The sequence below is a fragment of the Palaemon carinicauda genome, chromosome 21 (assembly GCF_036898095.1).
Source record: "Palaemon carinicauda isolate YSFRI2023 chromosome 21, ASM3689809v2, whole genome shotgun sequence".
NCBI lineage: Eukaryota > Metazoa > Arthropoda > Malacostraca > Decapoda > Palaemonidae > Palaemon > Palaemon carinicauda.
In genome coordinates, this window is record NC_090745.1 from 10,907,512 (window position 1) to 10,921,463 (window position 13,952).

General features: G+C 41.5%; 1 protein-coding gene across 1 annotated transcript in view; it reads left to right on the forward strand.

Moving 5' to 3' along the window:
- Positions 1-1,216: 1,216 nt before the first annotated feature.
- The window catches only part of LOC137615547 (tachykinin-like peptides receptor 86C), a 134,886-nt gene continuing 122,150 nt past the window's right edge, over positions 1,217-13,952 (forward strand). The window contains exons 1-2 of the mRNA XM_068345457.1: positions 1,217-1,285; positions 2,786-2,896. Of these exons, the coding sequence (XP_068201558.1) occupies positions 1,217-1,285; positions 2,786-2,896 (180 nt within the window). The remainder of the gene's footprint in view (positions 1,286-2,785; positions 2,897-13,952) is intronic.

The window sequence follows — 13,952 nt, forward strand, 5'->3', positions numbered from 1 at the left end:
TATGTTTTGAGGGCGTCATAGTAACGGTGTGGGGGGGGGAAGGCAGGAGGAGTGAATTGCTCCTGGGTCACCAATGTGACGAGCCGAGAGAAGGTTGTGACTCAAGAACAGGATGAAAACAACTGAGTGACTTTTATTACAGACACTCACCTTTATATACAAAAAACTCAATGCAACCGGAAATTTCTTGTTCAACCGACACCATACCGGTTAACAGTTAATGGTGAGGAAAAGATACATGTTTATTCAAGTTCTTTTTAGTGCGAGGGGAGATACAAGCATAATATATACACAAAATGAAATGGCATTACTATGTCCGATCGTGTGACACACGGTTGGTACATGGTTACCCCCCCCTAAAAATTACATACTGTACATATTAAATAGGGCGCCCTGAATCTGGAGTGGTAGTAGCAAAAACTGCAGCCAATTAGCAGCAGTGATTGGCTGTAGAAGTCGTTGGTTGGGGCGCGAGCGAGTGGTGGATGATGGGTGGCTTTGTTGCCGCTCCCGATCGTCACGGGGTAGGCGTGTGTGTCCTACGGCATTCATAGGCGTGTGTGTCCTACGGCATTCATAGGCGTGTGTGTCCTATGGCATTCATAGGCGTGTGTGTCCTACGGCATTCATAGGCCTACGGCATTCATAGGCTTGTGTGTCCTACGGCCTTCATAGGCTTGTGTGTCCTACGGCCTTCATAGGCTTGTGTGTCCTACGGCATTCATAGGCTTGTGTGTCCTACGGCATTCATAGGCGTGTGTGTCCTACAGCATTCACGTCAGCTTCGGTTGAAGTTGAATAGGTGTCCTCATCGTCGCAGGTGTCCTCATCGTCGCAGGTGTCCTCATCGTCGCAGGTGTCCTCATCGTCAGGAGTGGAGGCGTTGAGGGAGGTTTTGAAGGTCATGAAGTGGCTGTCCATAAGGGCGTCGGCTTTGGTCATAAAGTCCTTTATGGGTAAACTATCAACATCGGGTATGGCAGCGCGTACAGGTTCCGGTAAATGACTTACCCAAAGGACACGGTGTAGGTTCACCTCACGAGGAGAGCCGTCTGCGGCAGGTTGCAGGCGAGTGATACTGGTCATTTCCCCTAAGGGTGAGCGAAGTCCTTTGGTCCCCCAACGGTTGTTGGGAGAGTTGAAAAAGCTTTGCTACACGGGCGGCTGGCGACGGCGAGTACTGCTGCAGAAGGTATGTTTTGAGGGCGTCATAGTAATGGTGTGGGGGGAAAAGGCGGGAGGAGCGAGTCGCTCCGGAGTCACCAATGTGACGAGCCGAGTGAAGGTTGTGACTCAAGGACAGGATAAAAGCAACTGAGTAACTTTTATTACAGACACTCGCCTTTATATACAAAAACTCAATGCAACAGGAAATTTCTTGTTCAACCGACACCATACCGGTTAATAGTTAATGGTGATAAGAAGATAGATGTTTATTCAAGTTCTTTTTAGTGCGAGGGGAGAGCGAAGATACAAGAATAATATATACGCAAAATGAAATGTCGTTACTATGTACGATCATGTGACACACGGTTGGTACACTACTATCTTTCTCTAAGGTTTCGCTACTCTCTCTCTCTCTCTCTCTCTCTCTCTCTCTCTCTCTCTCTCTCTCTCTCTCTCTCTCTCTCTCTCTCTCTCTCTCATGTTTTCCTATTGAATAATGTTAGGTCCATAATAACTCAGTTCATAAGTCTGTATTACAAGGTTGTGCTTATGATTTCAATATTCCTTGTATAATATCTTTGGTATGTCATGAAGTGAATCTCATTTCTTCAGCGTTTGAAGACCCAAACTGGTAAAATGTAAATTCAATATCGGTATAAAGTATTATGAAGCATTCTGTTACTAATAAAAACACTTAATAATATAATAGTGGGGATATTAAACTCTAAAGTATAACATATTTACAAAAATATGGAAAAAGTGGGTTCCATTTATGTGTTTGTTATTCGGATTAAAGTAGATTTCTTTATATTTCTTACAAAAAGGGGATATGAATACCTGGTAGCCATGGGTGTATAGAAATCATATGATGTTTATTTAAAACACATTCAATGTTGACTCTTAGGTGACTGCAATTCATCCTCTTTTATAGTTCCATGGTTTTATTTTCTTTGAAACTGTAGACTAATTCCTTTCAGGTAGTCACGTAAAATAAAATATCTATGGGTGACAAGTTGACGTTGTGTTTCAAGGTTAATAGGTGGCACCATTTGACTTTATAGAGACGCTAAGTCTTGTGATTGGTCGGCGACATTGTATTAGATCGGTCGAGAACAAGACGCGACCTTTCGCCTATTTCTGTCACTGACTAAAATTGTTATTGAGTGGCGCTGCTTTTTCTAGATTTGTTGAAGGTCTCGTATGTGTGACTATCTTTAACTAAATCTGATTTAATCTTCTATCTATAAAGCAACATTGAGGTCTTATATTATTTGGTGGAATGCATCCATAGTGGTCGTAATTGACCTGTTAAAAAAGAATAAATTTTAGAATATATATGAAAAAGATCGAAAGATAAGGCCCAGGGATATTTTTTTCATATTTATATTCCATCGCTAGCTTCATATATTCATTAATCAATATTCAGCCATTATCTTATCCTTGGATATTAATGGATTTTTTTTTTCTTTTCAGACTGGCAAGGGAACGCTTCATTAACCCTTCTTCTGAAGACACTTGGGTAAGTTACATTTCTCAGAACTTTCAGTCATGACCTGAATAGATTAGGCTGCTTCTTTAAAATGTCGTCCTGATAAAAGTATATTTTTGTTGTTCACAGGAATTCCTGGCTCACCCCGCTCTGGGAAAGTGCACCCTGTCACACCCTTACCGTGAGATGCGTTCCTGTGCCACATCTCATTATAGTAGCTATTTGGTTACTTTTCACGCAGTAAGAGTGTGACAGGGTGCACTTCTTCGGAGCGATCTGTACCAGGAATTCCCGTGTCCAACTGTACATACAATGTAAATATGGATTTTATTTTAATGCACAGTGCCATGTATTTGCTGGAACATCAATTTGCTTGTGAATATGTGATAATTTGATTTGTTTCTTTTTCAAAGGAAATTTTGTTCTGCTTACGTTGCTTATTAGGCGTTAATACTATCAATCAGATTTCCTTGCCAATTAGATATTCGACGGGATACAAATGCCGTTTTTAGCAGATGTCAAAATCACTGTTGGAAGTCACTGATCTTGATGACTGTTTTCAGAGTAAATTTACTCATTCTCCAATGGAAACAGAGAAGTAATTGATAGAAGTTGATTTCATGATGCTTGTCTACATTAACCGGAATTGTATCGTCAATAGAACTAAGTTATCCGACTTAGCTTTTAGTAATAGCATCGAAGTAGGAAAATTAAGGTTTTGACTATCGGGGTAAAGATATAATATGGAATGAAAAGTAAAATATATTGTGTATATCAATGATTAAAGACAATAAAGGGAAAAGTGGAAAGCACCCACAAAAAATCCAGTGCACACTTAGCTATTGCCAGCACGGCGTACTATGCTCAAGGCAGCGAGAAATGGACGATAGAGTAGAGCACCTGGTTTTAAACGGAGGCGCCCCCCCCCCCCCCCCCACTGCACTGTTGCTACATCTCCACTGATCACCGGTCCACTATCTAGCCCCTCCCCTTCTTTCTCTTTATAATTTGGTATATTCCAAAGATATTTTATTCTAACTCTATTTGTCTTTTCTTCTTAGAAGTACCTGTTCACGTTCTAGGCAACTATCATAGCATGGTAATGAAGTGGTCATTTTATGATGTTGATGCAGGGGAAAGGTCCATTGCATGAGTGTGCGTGTCTGAGTGTATGATAGTAACATATGGCATATGAGTGTAGGAAGCCCCTGCTCATATGCCTTGAAGTTTACCTAAATGGTAGTGTGGAATAAATGTAAGAATAATTTTGAATACAATTTTGGAAATACACCAATTTATATAGAAACAGAAACAGACAGGAAGAAGACAAACAAAGGGCAAGGAAGTGGAGAGGAGTTTTGTGAAAGAAGGCAAGACAGTAATCTGTGAAGTGGTAACAGTTAGGGAATTGTCAATTCCATGTATTGAGTATATTATGTTAACGAAAAGCGCACTATTATTATTATTATTATTATTATTATTATTATTATTATTATTATTATTATTATTATTATTATTATTATCTAAGCTACAACCCTATTGTGAAAAACAGGATGCTATAAGTCCAAGGGCTTCAACAGGGAAAATAGCCCAGTGAGGAAAGGAAATGATGAAATAAATAAAACATTTTAAGAACACTGAAATAAATCTTCCATATATAAACTAGAAAAACTTTAACAAAACAAGAGGAAGAGAAATAAGATAGAATAGTGTGCTTTATCTGCGCCACATCACTATTACTCATCACTAATGAGTCATCGGAGTCATTTATAAACCAGGCAGTTTTCCAATTAACCAAACAGACAATAGGAATGGGGCAATTACTGTGTATATCATGACTTGCTCATCGTAACAAGAAGCATCAAAGTTATCCAAAACTCCTACAGGTTGTCATGACACGTTGCTGATCAAAGTGCCTTACTCACCATTAGCAATCTTGACTTGAATGTCAACTATTGCTGCCTGTCAGCATTTTTCAGGATTAAGGTAACAAGTTCCTTGAATAGTTTAGTAAGTGATTATGCTTTCGAAATTGTGTGGAAGGCTGACATTGAAATTCGGTATGATATTCATCTCGCCTAGTGGTTTGCATGATATAGAATTTCTGGAAAGATGGTAGTGTTATTCTTGGAGATCATGATGTTGCAATGTAGCGAGGATAATTGGCTTGAATATTATGTCGCACATTTTTCATAATTCTTCTTTCTCTTATTACCTCCGCCAACGAGGTTGGAAGGTTATGTTAAACCACCTGTTTGTGTTTTTGTTTGTGAACACCTTCCTGGCCACAATTTTAGTCGTAGAGTAATGAAACTTCCTGGGATTAATTGTTATGGAAAAAGCTGGAAATTATTGAATTTTAGAAGGTCAAGGTCATGGCCAAGCAAAAGTCCAAATCACGTCTAATCAGCCATAAGTTTGGACATCGTTGTCACAGAGACTTCAAACTTGGTTCATATTTGACCGTATGAAATTCCACACCAATTCATACATGTTAAGTTTGGTGGTCAAGGTCGAGTACAAGAGGTCAAATTCCGGTCATCAACCGTACGGCAACTGTTTTAATCTTAAAAGTAATGAAACTTGCAGGGATTTTGATCTATTATGTAAAGAGCTGGAAATTATTAAATTTTGGAAGGTCAAAGATCAAGGTCACGGACGAGCAAAACGTCCAATTCACGTAATCCGCCGTAAGTTTGGACATCCTTGTCACAGACACAGAGACTTAAAATTTTGTTCATATTTGAGTGTATGAAAATCATCGCCAATTAATACATTTTAAGGTCAGAGGTCAAAGTCAAGGTCGAGCAAATGGTCGAGAAATAAGCTGCCGCGGCGAAGGTTTGGGCTCTACTGAGTGCCTTTCTATTTATTAATGTTTGTTGCTCTACTGAGTGCCTTTCTATTTTTTAATGTTTGTTGTTCCTCTTTCGGTCTTTGTTATTATTATTATTATTATTATTATTACTATCCAAGCTACAACCCTAGTTGGAAAAGCAAGATGCTATAATCCCAGGTGCTCCAACAGGGAAAAATAGCCCAGTGAGGAAAGGAAATAAGGAAATAAATAAAGGAAGAGAACAAATTAACAATAAATCATTCTAAAAACAGTAACAACGTCAAAACAGACATATCATATATAAACTATTAACAACATCAAAAACAAATATGTCATAAATAAACTATAAAAAGACACTTGTCCGCCTGGTCAACAAAAAAGCATTTGCTCCAACTTTGAACTTTTGATGTAACTGATTCAATCACCCGATTAGGAAGATCATTTCACAACTTGTTAACAGCTGGAATAAAACTTCTAGAGTACTGCGTAGTATTGAGCCTCGTGATGGAGAAGGCCTGGCTATTAGAATTAACTGCCTGCCTAGTATTACGAACAGGATAGAATTGTCCAGGGAGATCTGAATGTAAAGGATGGTCAGAGTTATGAAAAATATTATGCAACATGCATAATGAACTAATTGAACGACGGTGCCAGAGATTAATATCTAGATCAGGAATTAGAAATTTAATAGACCGTAAGTTTCTGTCCAACAAATTAAGATGAGAATCAGCAGCTGAAGACCAGACAGGAGAACAATACTCAAAACAAGGTAGAATGAAAGAATTAAAACACGTCTTCAGAATAGATTGATCACCGAAAATCTTGGAAGACTTTCTCAATAAGCCTATTTTTTGTGCAATTGAAGAAGACACAGACCTTATATGTTTCTCAAAAGTAAATTTACTGTCGAGAATCACACCTAAAATTTTGAAAGAGTCATACATATTTAAAGAAACATTATCAATACTGAGATCCGGATGTTGAGGAGCCACCGTCCTTGACCTACTTACAATCATACTTTGAGTTTTGTTAGGATTCAACTTCATACCCCATAATTTGCACCATGCACTAATTCTAGCTAAATCTCTATTAAGGGATTCACCAACCCTAGATCTACATTCAGGGGATGGAATTGATGCGAAGAGAGTAGCATCATCTGCATATGCAACAAGCTTGTTATCTAGGCTAAACCACATGTCATGTGTATATAGTATGAAAAGTAATGGGCCAAGAACACTACCCTGTGGAACACCGGATATCACATTCCTATAATCACTATGGTGCCCATCAACAACAACTCTTTGAGATATATTACTTAAAAAATCAATAATAATGCTAAGAAACGACCCACTCACTCCCAACTGTTTCAGTTTGAAAACAAGGGCCTCATGGTTAACACGGTCAAAGGCAGCACTAAAATCAAGGCCAATCATACGAACTTCCCGACCACAATCAAGGGATTTCTGTACAGCATTGGAGATTGTGAGAAGGGCATCACATGCTCCTAGGCCTTTACGAAAACCAAATTGCAAACTAGAGAGTAGATGATTACCTTCAGCAAACCTATTAAGACGTTTTGCCAGAAGACGTTCAAAAACTTTAGATAATATGGGAGTTATGGAAATTGGGCGGTAATCAGTGGGATTTGAGCTACCACAAACACATTTACATAGATGAGTAACATTTCCAATTCTTCAACTAGTGCTAAAAGCTCCCCTTCTTGCTAACTTGCGCAAAATAACACGGTCAAAGGCAGTACTAAAATCAAGGCCAATCATACGAACTTCCCGACCACAATCAAGGGATTTCTGTACAGCATTGGAGATTGTGAGAAGGACATCACATGCTCCTAGGCCTTTACGAAAACCAAATTGAAAACTAGGGAGTAGATGATTACCTTCAGCAAACTTATTAAGACGTTTTGCCAGAAGACGTTCAAAAACTTTAGATAATATGGGAGTTATGGAAATTGGGCGGTAATCAGTGGGATTTGAGCTACCACAAACACATTTACATAGAGGAGTAACATTACCAATTCTTCAACTAGTGCTAAAAGCTCCTCTTCTTGCTAACTAGCGCAAAATAACAGATAACTTTGGAGCTAAGAAATCTGCTGTCTTTATAAAAAACAAAGGAAAAATACCATTTGGGTCTACACCTCCATAAGCATCAAGGTCCACCAACAGAGCTTTAATCTCAAGAGATCGAAAAGCTAAACTAGTTAGTTTAGCCTCAGGAAAACAGGAATGAGGAAGTTCAATTTTTCATTACTCTGTTTACTGTCAAAAACATCAGCCAAAAGGGTTGCCTTTTCCTTTGGACAGTGAGTGACTGAGCCATCTGGTTTAAGTAAAGGAGGAACTGTTGCATCTACACCAAAGAGTGCAGATTTAAGGGTAGACCACCATTTATGTTCCTGAGTTGTACCAGAAAGTGTTTCTTTTATGGTTAAATTGTACTCCTTTTCAGTTGAGGCATAAACTCTCTGAGCAAAAGCTCGAAGCTGAGTATAGTTGTTCCAGGTCAAATCTGATCTGTTACCCTTCCAAAGATGATAGGCCTCCTGTTTCTCCAAATAAGCACGTCTACAATCATCATTGAACCACGGTTTATCCTTCACTCGGTAACCTAGCACACGAGAAGGGATACGCCTATCAATTATGTTGACTAGATTCTCATTCAAAAGGGACAACAGGATCTACACTATTATATAATTGTGACCAATTCAAGCACAAAAGATCATGTAAAATCCCATTCCAGTCTGCTTGGGATTTCATATAAATTTTACAAGAATATGATATATCAGGGACAGGCTGCTCAGTCTTCACTAATAATGAAATCAATGCATGATCAGATGTCCCGACTGGAGAACTAACCTTACTAGTTATAACGCCAGGGGAGTCAGTGTATATGAGGTCCAAGCAATTACCAGATCTGTGAGTAGCTTCATTTATGATTTGCTCACAGCCTGATTCAGAGGCAAAGTCTAAAGCTCTTAAGCCATGGCGATCGGTTGGAAAGATAGAACTTAACCACTCCCTATGGTGAGCATTAAAATCACCAACAAAGACAAAAGAAGCCTTTCTATCATCTTCTTGTATCTTAGCCATAATGGTAAGAAGACAATCGAAGATAGAATCATCTATGTCTGGATTCCGGTAGATCGAACACAAATAAAAGTTGTTATGCCTGCCACAAACTCTTATTACCTGAATCTCATGACATCCACATTGATAGCAGGACTTATGAGAAGCAGGGTACTCGATCCTAATATACACCGCCATTCCCCTGGCCCTAGGGATGGCATCACGTTTCAACATTATTGGCTTCTTAAAACCAGTTATAAGGAGCTTAGATGAGTGCCTCATATTAGAAACCAAAGTTTCTGAGCACAAAAGAATATCATACTGTCTGGACGCAACTGTAAGGTCTTGGATATTTGCATGAAGACCACGAATATTGCAATACAGAAGACGACATTGACGAAATCTAGGACGTACTGGTCCCGGATTTCGCTCAATGTCTCCAGACAGCATAAGAATTAATAGAAATAAAAAAGAGACATCATACTTAAAAACTAGATTAACAAGAATTATAACAAAAACAATACGTACAGAATTATAAACAAAGTGATTAATGATACTGTGATGTGGGTAGGGGGCCTACAACGTCGACATGAATGTGTGTGAAACGACGCTGAGGTTGAGGAAAGGTGCCCACTCCTGAATCCGTGTGTCGATGTACTTTGGAAGTTTGGCAAGAAGTACAGGCGCGGACCCAATCCTTAGCATCCTTAGAAATGCTGTGCCAAATGAACTTTGCCTTCAGCAGCTGTGCAGTAGAACGGCACGAGGGATGTGAATGGCCATGAATGAAATCAAACACCTGTCGGCGCATGGGAGCAGGAATCCAAGGTCGCGGTCTACCAGTACTGACGTCACAGAGGAGGGTGGTGTTGGAGTCTTCGAGGGGAAAATCTTCCCAACGGAGGGACGTGCAGGAAGTCCTAAAAGCTTGATACTCTGGATCCTGTTGTTGGGCTTCAGCCAGGGCGTTGTAATCCAATCCCAGTTGAACGGCAGCCAACGTGTTTCTTGACAGGGCATCGGCAACGGGATTCATTTTCCCAGGGACGTCACGGGGTAGGCGTGTATGTCCTACGGCATTCATGTCAGCTTCGGTTGACGTTGAATAGGCATCCTCGTAGTCAGGGGTGGAGGCGTTGATGGAGGTCTTGAAGTGGCTGTCCATAAGGGCGTCGACTTTGGTCATCAAGTCCTTTATGGGTAAACTATCGACATCGGGTATGGCAGCGCGTACAGGTTCGGGTAAACGGCGTATCCAAAGGGCACGAAGTAGGTTCACCTCACGAGGAGAGCCGTCTGTGGCAGGTTGAAGGCGAGCGATACTGGTCATTTCCCTGAGGGCAAGCGAAGCCCTTTGGTCCCCCAACGGTTGTTGCGAGAGCTGAAAAAGCTTTGCTATACGGGCGGCTGGTAGAAGTCGTCCGTTGGGGTGCGAGCGATTGGTGGGTGGTGAGAAGGCTGCTTCTTGAAGGGGACCCCACTTCAGGTCCTTTGGCTTGCCCTTGAGGGAGTCGTAGAGGGGAGCAAGAGTGGCGGCAATGGCTGGCAGAAAACGGTGATAATAGTTGATCATGCCCAAGAATTCCTGCAGAGCTTTGACGGTCGAGGGCACGGAGAAGTTCTGAACGGTTGCTACCTTCTCAGGGAGGGGATGGACTCCTTCAAGAGTGATACAGTGCCCTAAGAACGACACTTCGTTGGCGCCAAAGGTACACTTGTCGTACCGGACTACAAGGCCGTTTTGTTGCAGGCGGTTGAGCACGATGCGCAGGTGACGGAGGTGTTCCTCTTTTGAGGAGGAGAACACAAGTATGTCCACATAACATACACAGAAAGGGAGGTCCCCTAAGATGCCATCCATGAGACGTTGAAACGTTGCCCCAGCATTACGAAGGCCAAAACAGGAGTAATTGAAGGTGTATGTAGCAAACGGAGTGGTGATGGCGGTCTTGGGGATGTCTTCTGGGTTCATAGGCACCTGATAATACCCCTTCAGGAGGTCGAGCGTAGAGAAAACCTTCGCTTTGTGCAGGTAGGAGGTCACATCGGCAATGTTTGGGAGGGGGTAGTGATCCAGTTCTGTTTGCATGTTCAGGCGCCTGTAATCCCCGCACGGACGGAGGGAGCCGTCTTTCTTCAGAACGATGTGTAAGGGTGACGACCATGGGCTGGAGGCCTTTTGGCAAAGGCCCATTTTCTCCATTTCGGCGAACGTCTGTTTGGCGGCTGCCAATCGTTCCGGTGCCAGATGTCTGAATTTTGCGAAGACTGGGGGTCCTGTCGTCTTGATATGGTGATAAATACCATGCTTGGCAGGAACCGTGGGCGTTTGGCGAAGTTCTGGACGGAAAACTTCCGGGTACGACGTGAGGAGGTGGGCGTAGGCATCCGTGGGTGCGCTGATGTGGAGAGCGAGGTTAGAGGGGGCGGGTTGAAGAGGTGTCGACAAGTACGAGTCTGCGTTGACCAATCGTCGGTGGGCGACATCGACCAGAAGGTGGAAATGAGAGAGGAAATCCACACTGAGGATTGGCATTGTGACGTCAGCAACGAGAAACTTCCAATTAAATTTACCGTTTCCGAACGATAATGTGAGGTTCTCGTAACCGTAGGTGGGTATCGCAGATCCGTTGTCAGCTACTAAGCGGACGTCGGCAGATTGGAGAAAATGGGCCTTTGCCAAAAGGCCTCCAGCCCATGGTCGTCACCCTTGCACATCGTTCTGAAGAAAGACGGCTCCCTACGTCCGTGCAGGGATTACAGGCGCCTGAACATGCAAACAGAACCGGTATGTCTCCGTCATAGTACCAACGATGGAGGGGCGAGGGAGGTGAGGGTGGAAGGCAGTGGGAGCAAGTCGACTTCCGGGGTCACCAATGTGACGGGCCGAGAGAGGAGTTGTTAACTCAAAGTTGATTGCATCCTGCCTTTGAGTTAACAACTCCTCTCTCGGCCCGTCACAATACCCATAGACTATAGTAAATAGTCGGAAAAACTGGTCAACATGGAAGAGCCGATACACCATGCAAGGCTAAATACCCTCCAGGATAGCCACTTCAACTGAAGGGAGGACAGTAAGGATGGTTTTGAGAAGAAAAAGAATCAGAAAAAGGAAAAGACAACCTCTTGATAAACCACCAGGCATCCATGGCCCTTCTATTAAGCCTGCCCAACACACCATTTCAAAAAAACAAGAGGAAGGAAAAAGAAAAGAAAAATAAATGAATAAGATAGAATAGTATGCCTGAGTGTACCCTCAAGCAAGAGAACTCCAACCCAAGACAGTGGAAGACCATGGTACAGAGGCTATGGCACTACCCAAGACAAGAGAACAGTGGTTTAATTTTGGAGTGTCCTTCTCCTAGAAGAGCTGTTCACCACAACCAGAGTCTCTTCTACCCTTACCAAGAGGAAAGTACACTGAACAAATTACAGTACAGTAATTAACCCCTTGGGTGAAGAAGTGTTAAGTATCTCATTGTTGTCAGGTGTATGAGGAAAGACGAGAATATGTAAAGAATAGGCAAAACTATTCTGTGTAAGTGTAGGCAAAGAAAAAATAAGCCGTGACCAGAGAGAAGGATCCAATGCATTACTGTCTGGCCAGTCAAAGGATCCAATACCTCTCTAGTGGTAGTATCTCAACGGGCGGCTGGTGCCCTGGCCAACCTACTGTCGTTTTTCAAATCCTAAAAGCAGGCCTCGATTAAACCTCAATAATGAAAAAGTTCAATGTCGAAATTAGAGTTTATATAGTAAACGCATCATGGCCTTCAGTCTCTACATCCGCCTTGAGTAATGTTGTGTAAACAGGCCCGTTATTTTCCTTATACACTTGATGGCGTCACCAGCACGGCTGTACATAAAGACACATTGCCCAGCGGCCATAATTCTGCCCTAACGTCTTGAAGGTTACATTTTAATCATTACAAACATGTAGTGGTGCCACTGTTAAGGTGTTATTTGAAGGAGCTCTAAATATACTATACCTACCTGCACTCCAGCAGGTACAGTTGTCGAAATGAGTTTTTGTACCCACTGTAGTAATCCTTCCCTCCAACCAGCAACGTTTCATTATTACTCCTCAAGTGTTGTGAATTGAATGAAAAGGTGTTCGTTGTGTTCGGCTGTAAGTGGCGGAGAGGTTGAGTGCTATTCAGGAAATGTATGGTAGGCTTTATTCGTATTGAAGGGGTTAAAATAAATGACCAAGTGTATGTAATAGATGATCAATCAAGATATCACGTATAAATATTAACAGCAGAGAGAAGACGAGATGTGTTATCTAGAGTCGTGACTCTGATGTTTTTCTCTTCCATCAGCATCTGCGTGTAAACATGTGCGCACGCACACACATAGACATGTCTAATAGCCTTTTATCAACTATTCATCTGCCTGATTTTTGGTGCTAAAATGTCAACTGGTATCATAATTTTGTTCACTTTGCAAAAATTAGATATATATTGACAGCATTCATTTCCTTTGACACGTAACTCTCTCTCCTTAATCCTCCTCGGTGATCTACTTAAAGTTCATATAAATCGTCATACTCTTCCTCGGAAGATAAACCTTCAACTTCTGACTCTACTAAGTCGGCTTCATCTGAATTTTCCTGAATATGATCTCACATTAAGCTGGACTTAGCTGCAAGCACATGTTCACAAGACACTGCTGCCCTCGCAACCAATCATACTCCAAGGGTGATGGAATGTGCTATGTGATCTTGTGTCAGTTTGGCGTGTACTAACTGTTGTGCCTTTTCTCATGAATGCTCAGGTTATGTTGAAATATGGAATTTGATTATATTTAATTGTTTATTTGATAGACTCTTCTGGTCTGCAAGGAATGGTACTCATGTTACATTATTGTGAGATCCTAGTGGGAGTTCTGGTTTGAAAAAAAAATCAGTCTGCGTTTTTTCAATGTTGTGTATCTTTTCTGCATTTCTGATTGTTGCATTTTTGCCCCTTCGCCCAGTTTATTCTCACTTTAACACGCAGTCTTCCTTCTGTTTGATGCGGCCTCTGGTTAATGGAATGAAAGACTAACCAATAAACTATTCAGTAGCTTCATACTTTCTTTTCCCCTCGTCCTTATAGAAAAACTACACTCTGGTCTGGTCTTCTGCTGCTGACTATCATCTTGATTTACCATCTATTAAATTTGTTATCCCTGATCAGGTCTCTTGCACCGTCGTTCAGTTAATTCGTTGTGCACATTGCATAAGATTTTTCCTAATTCCGGCCATCCTTTGCATTCAGATCTTCACTAATTGTGCCATCCTTTGCATTCAGATCTTCCTAGATTTTGCCATCCTATATACAGTATAAGGTGCACAGTTAATTCTAACAGTTTTGTCTTCTCTATTATA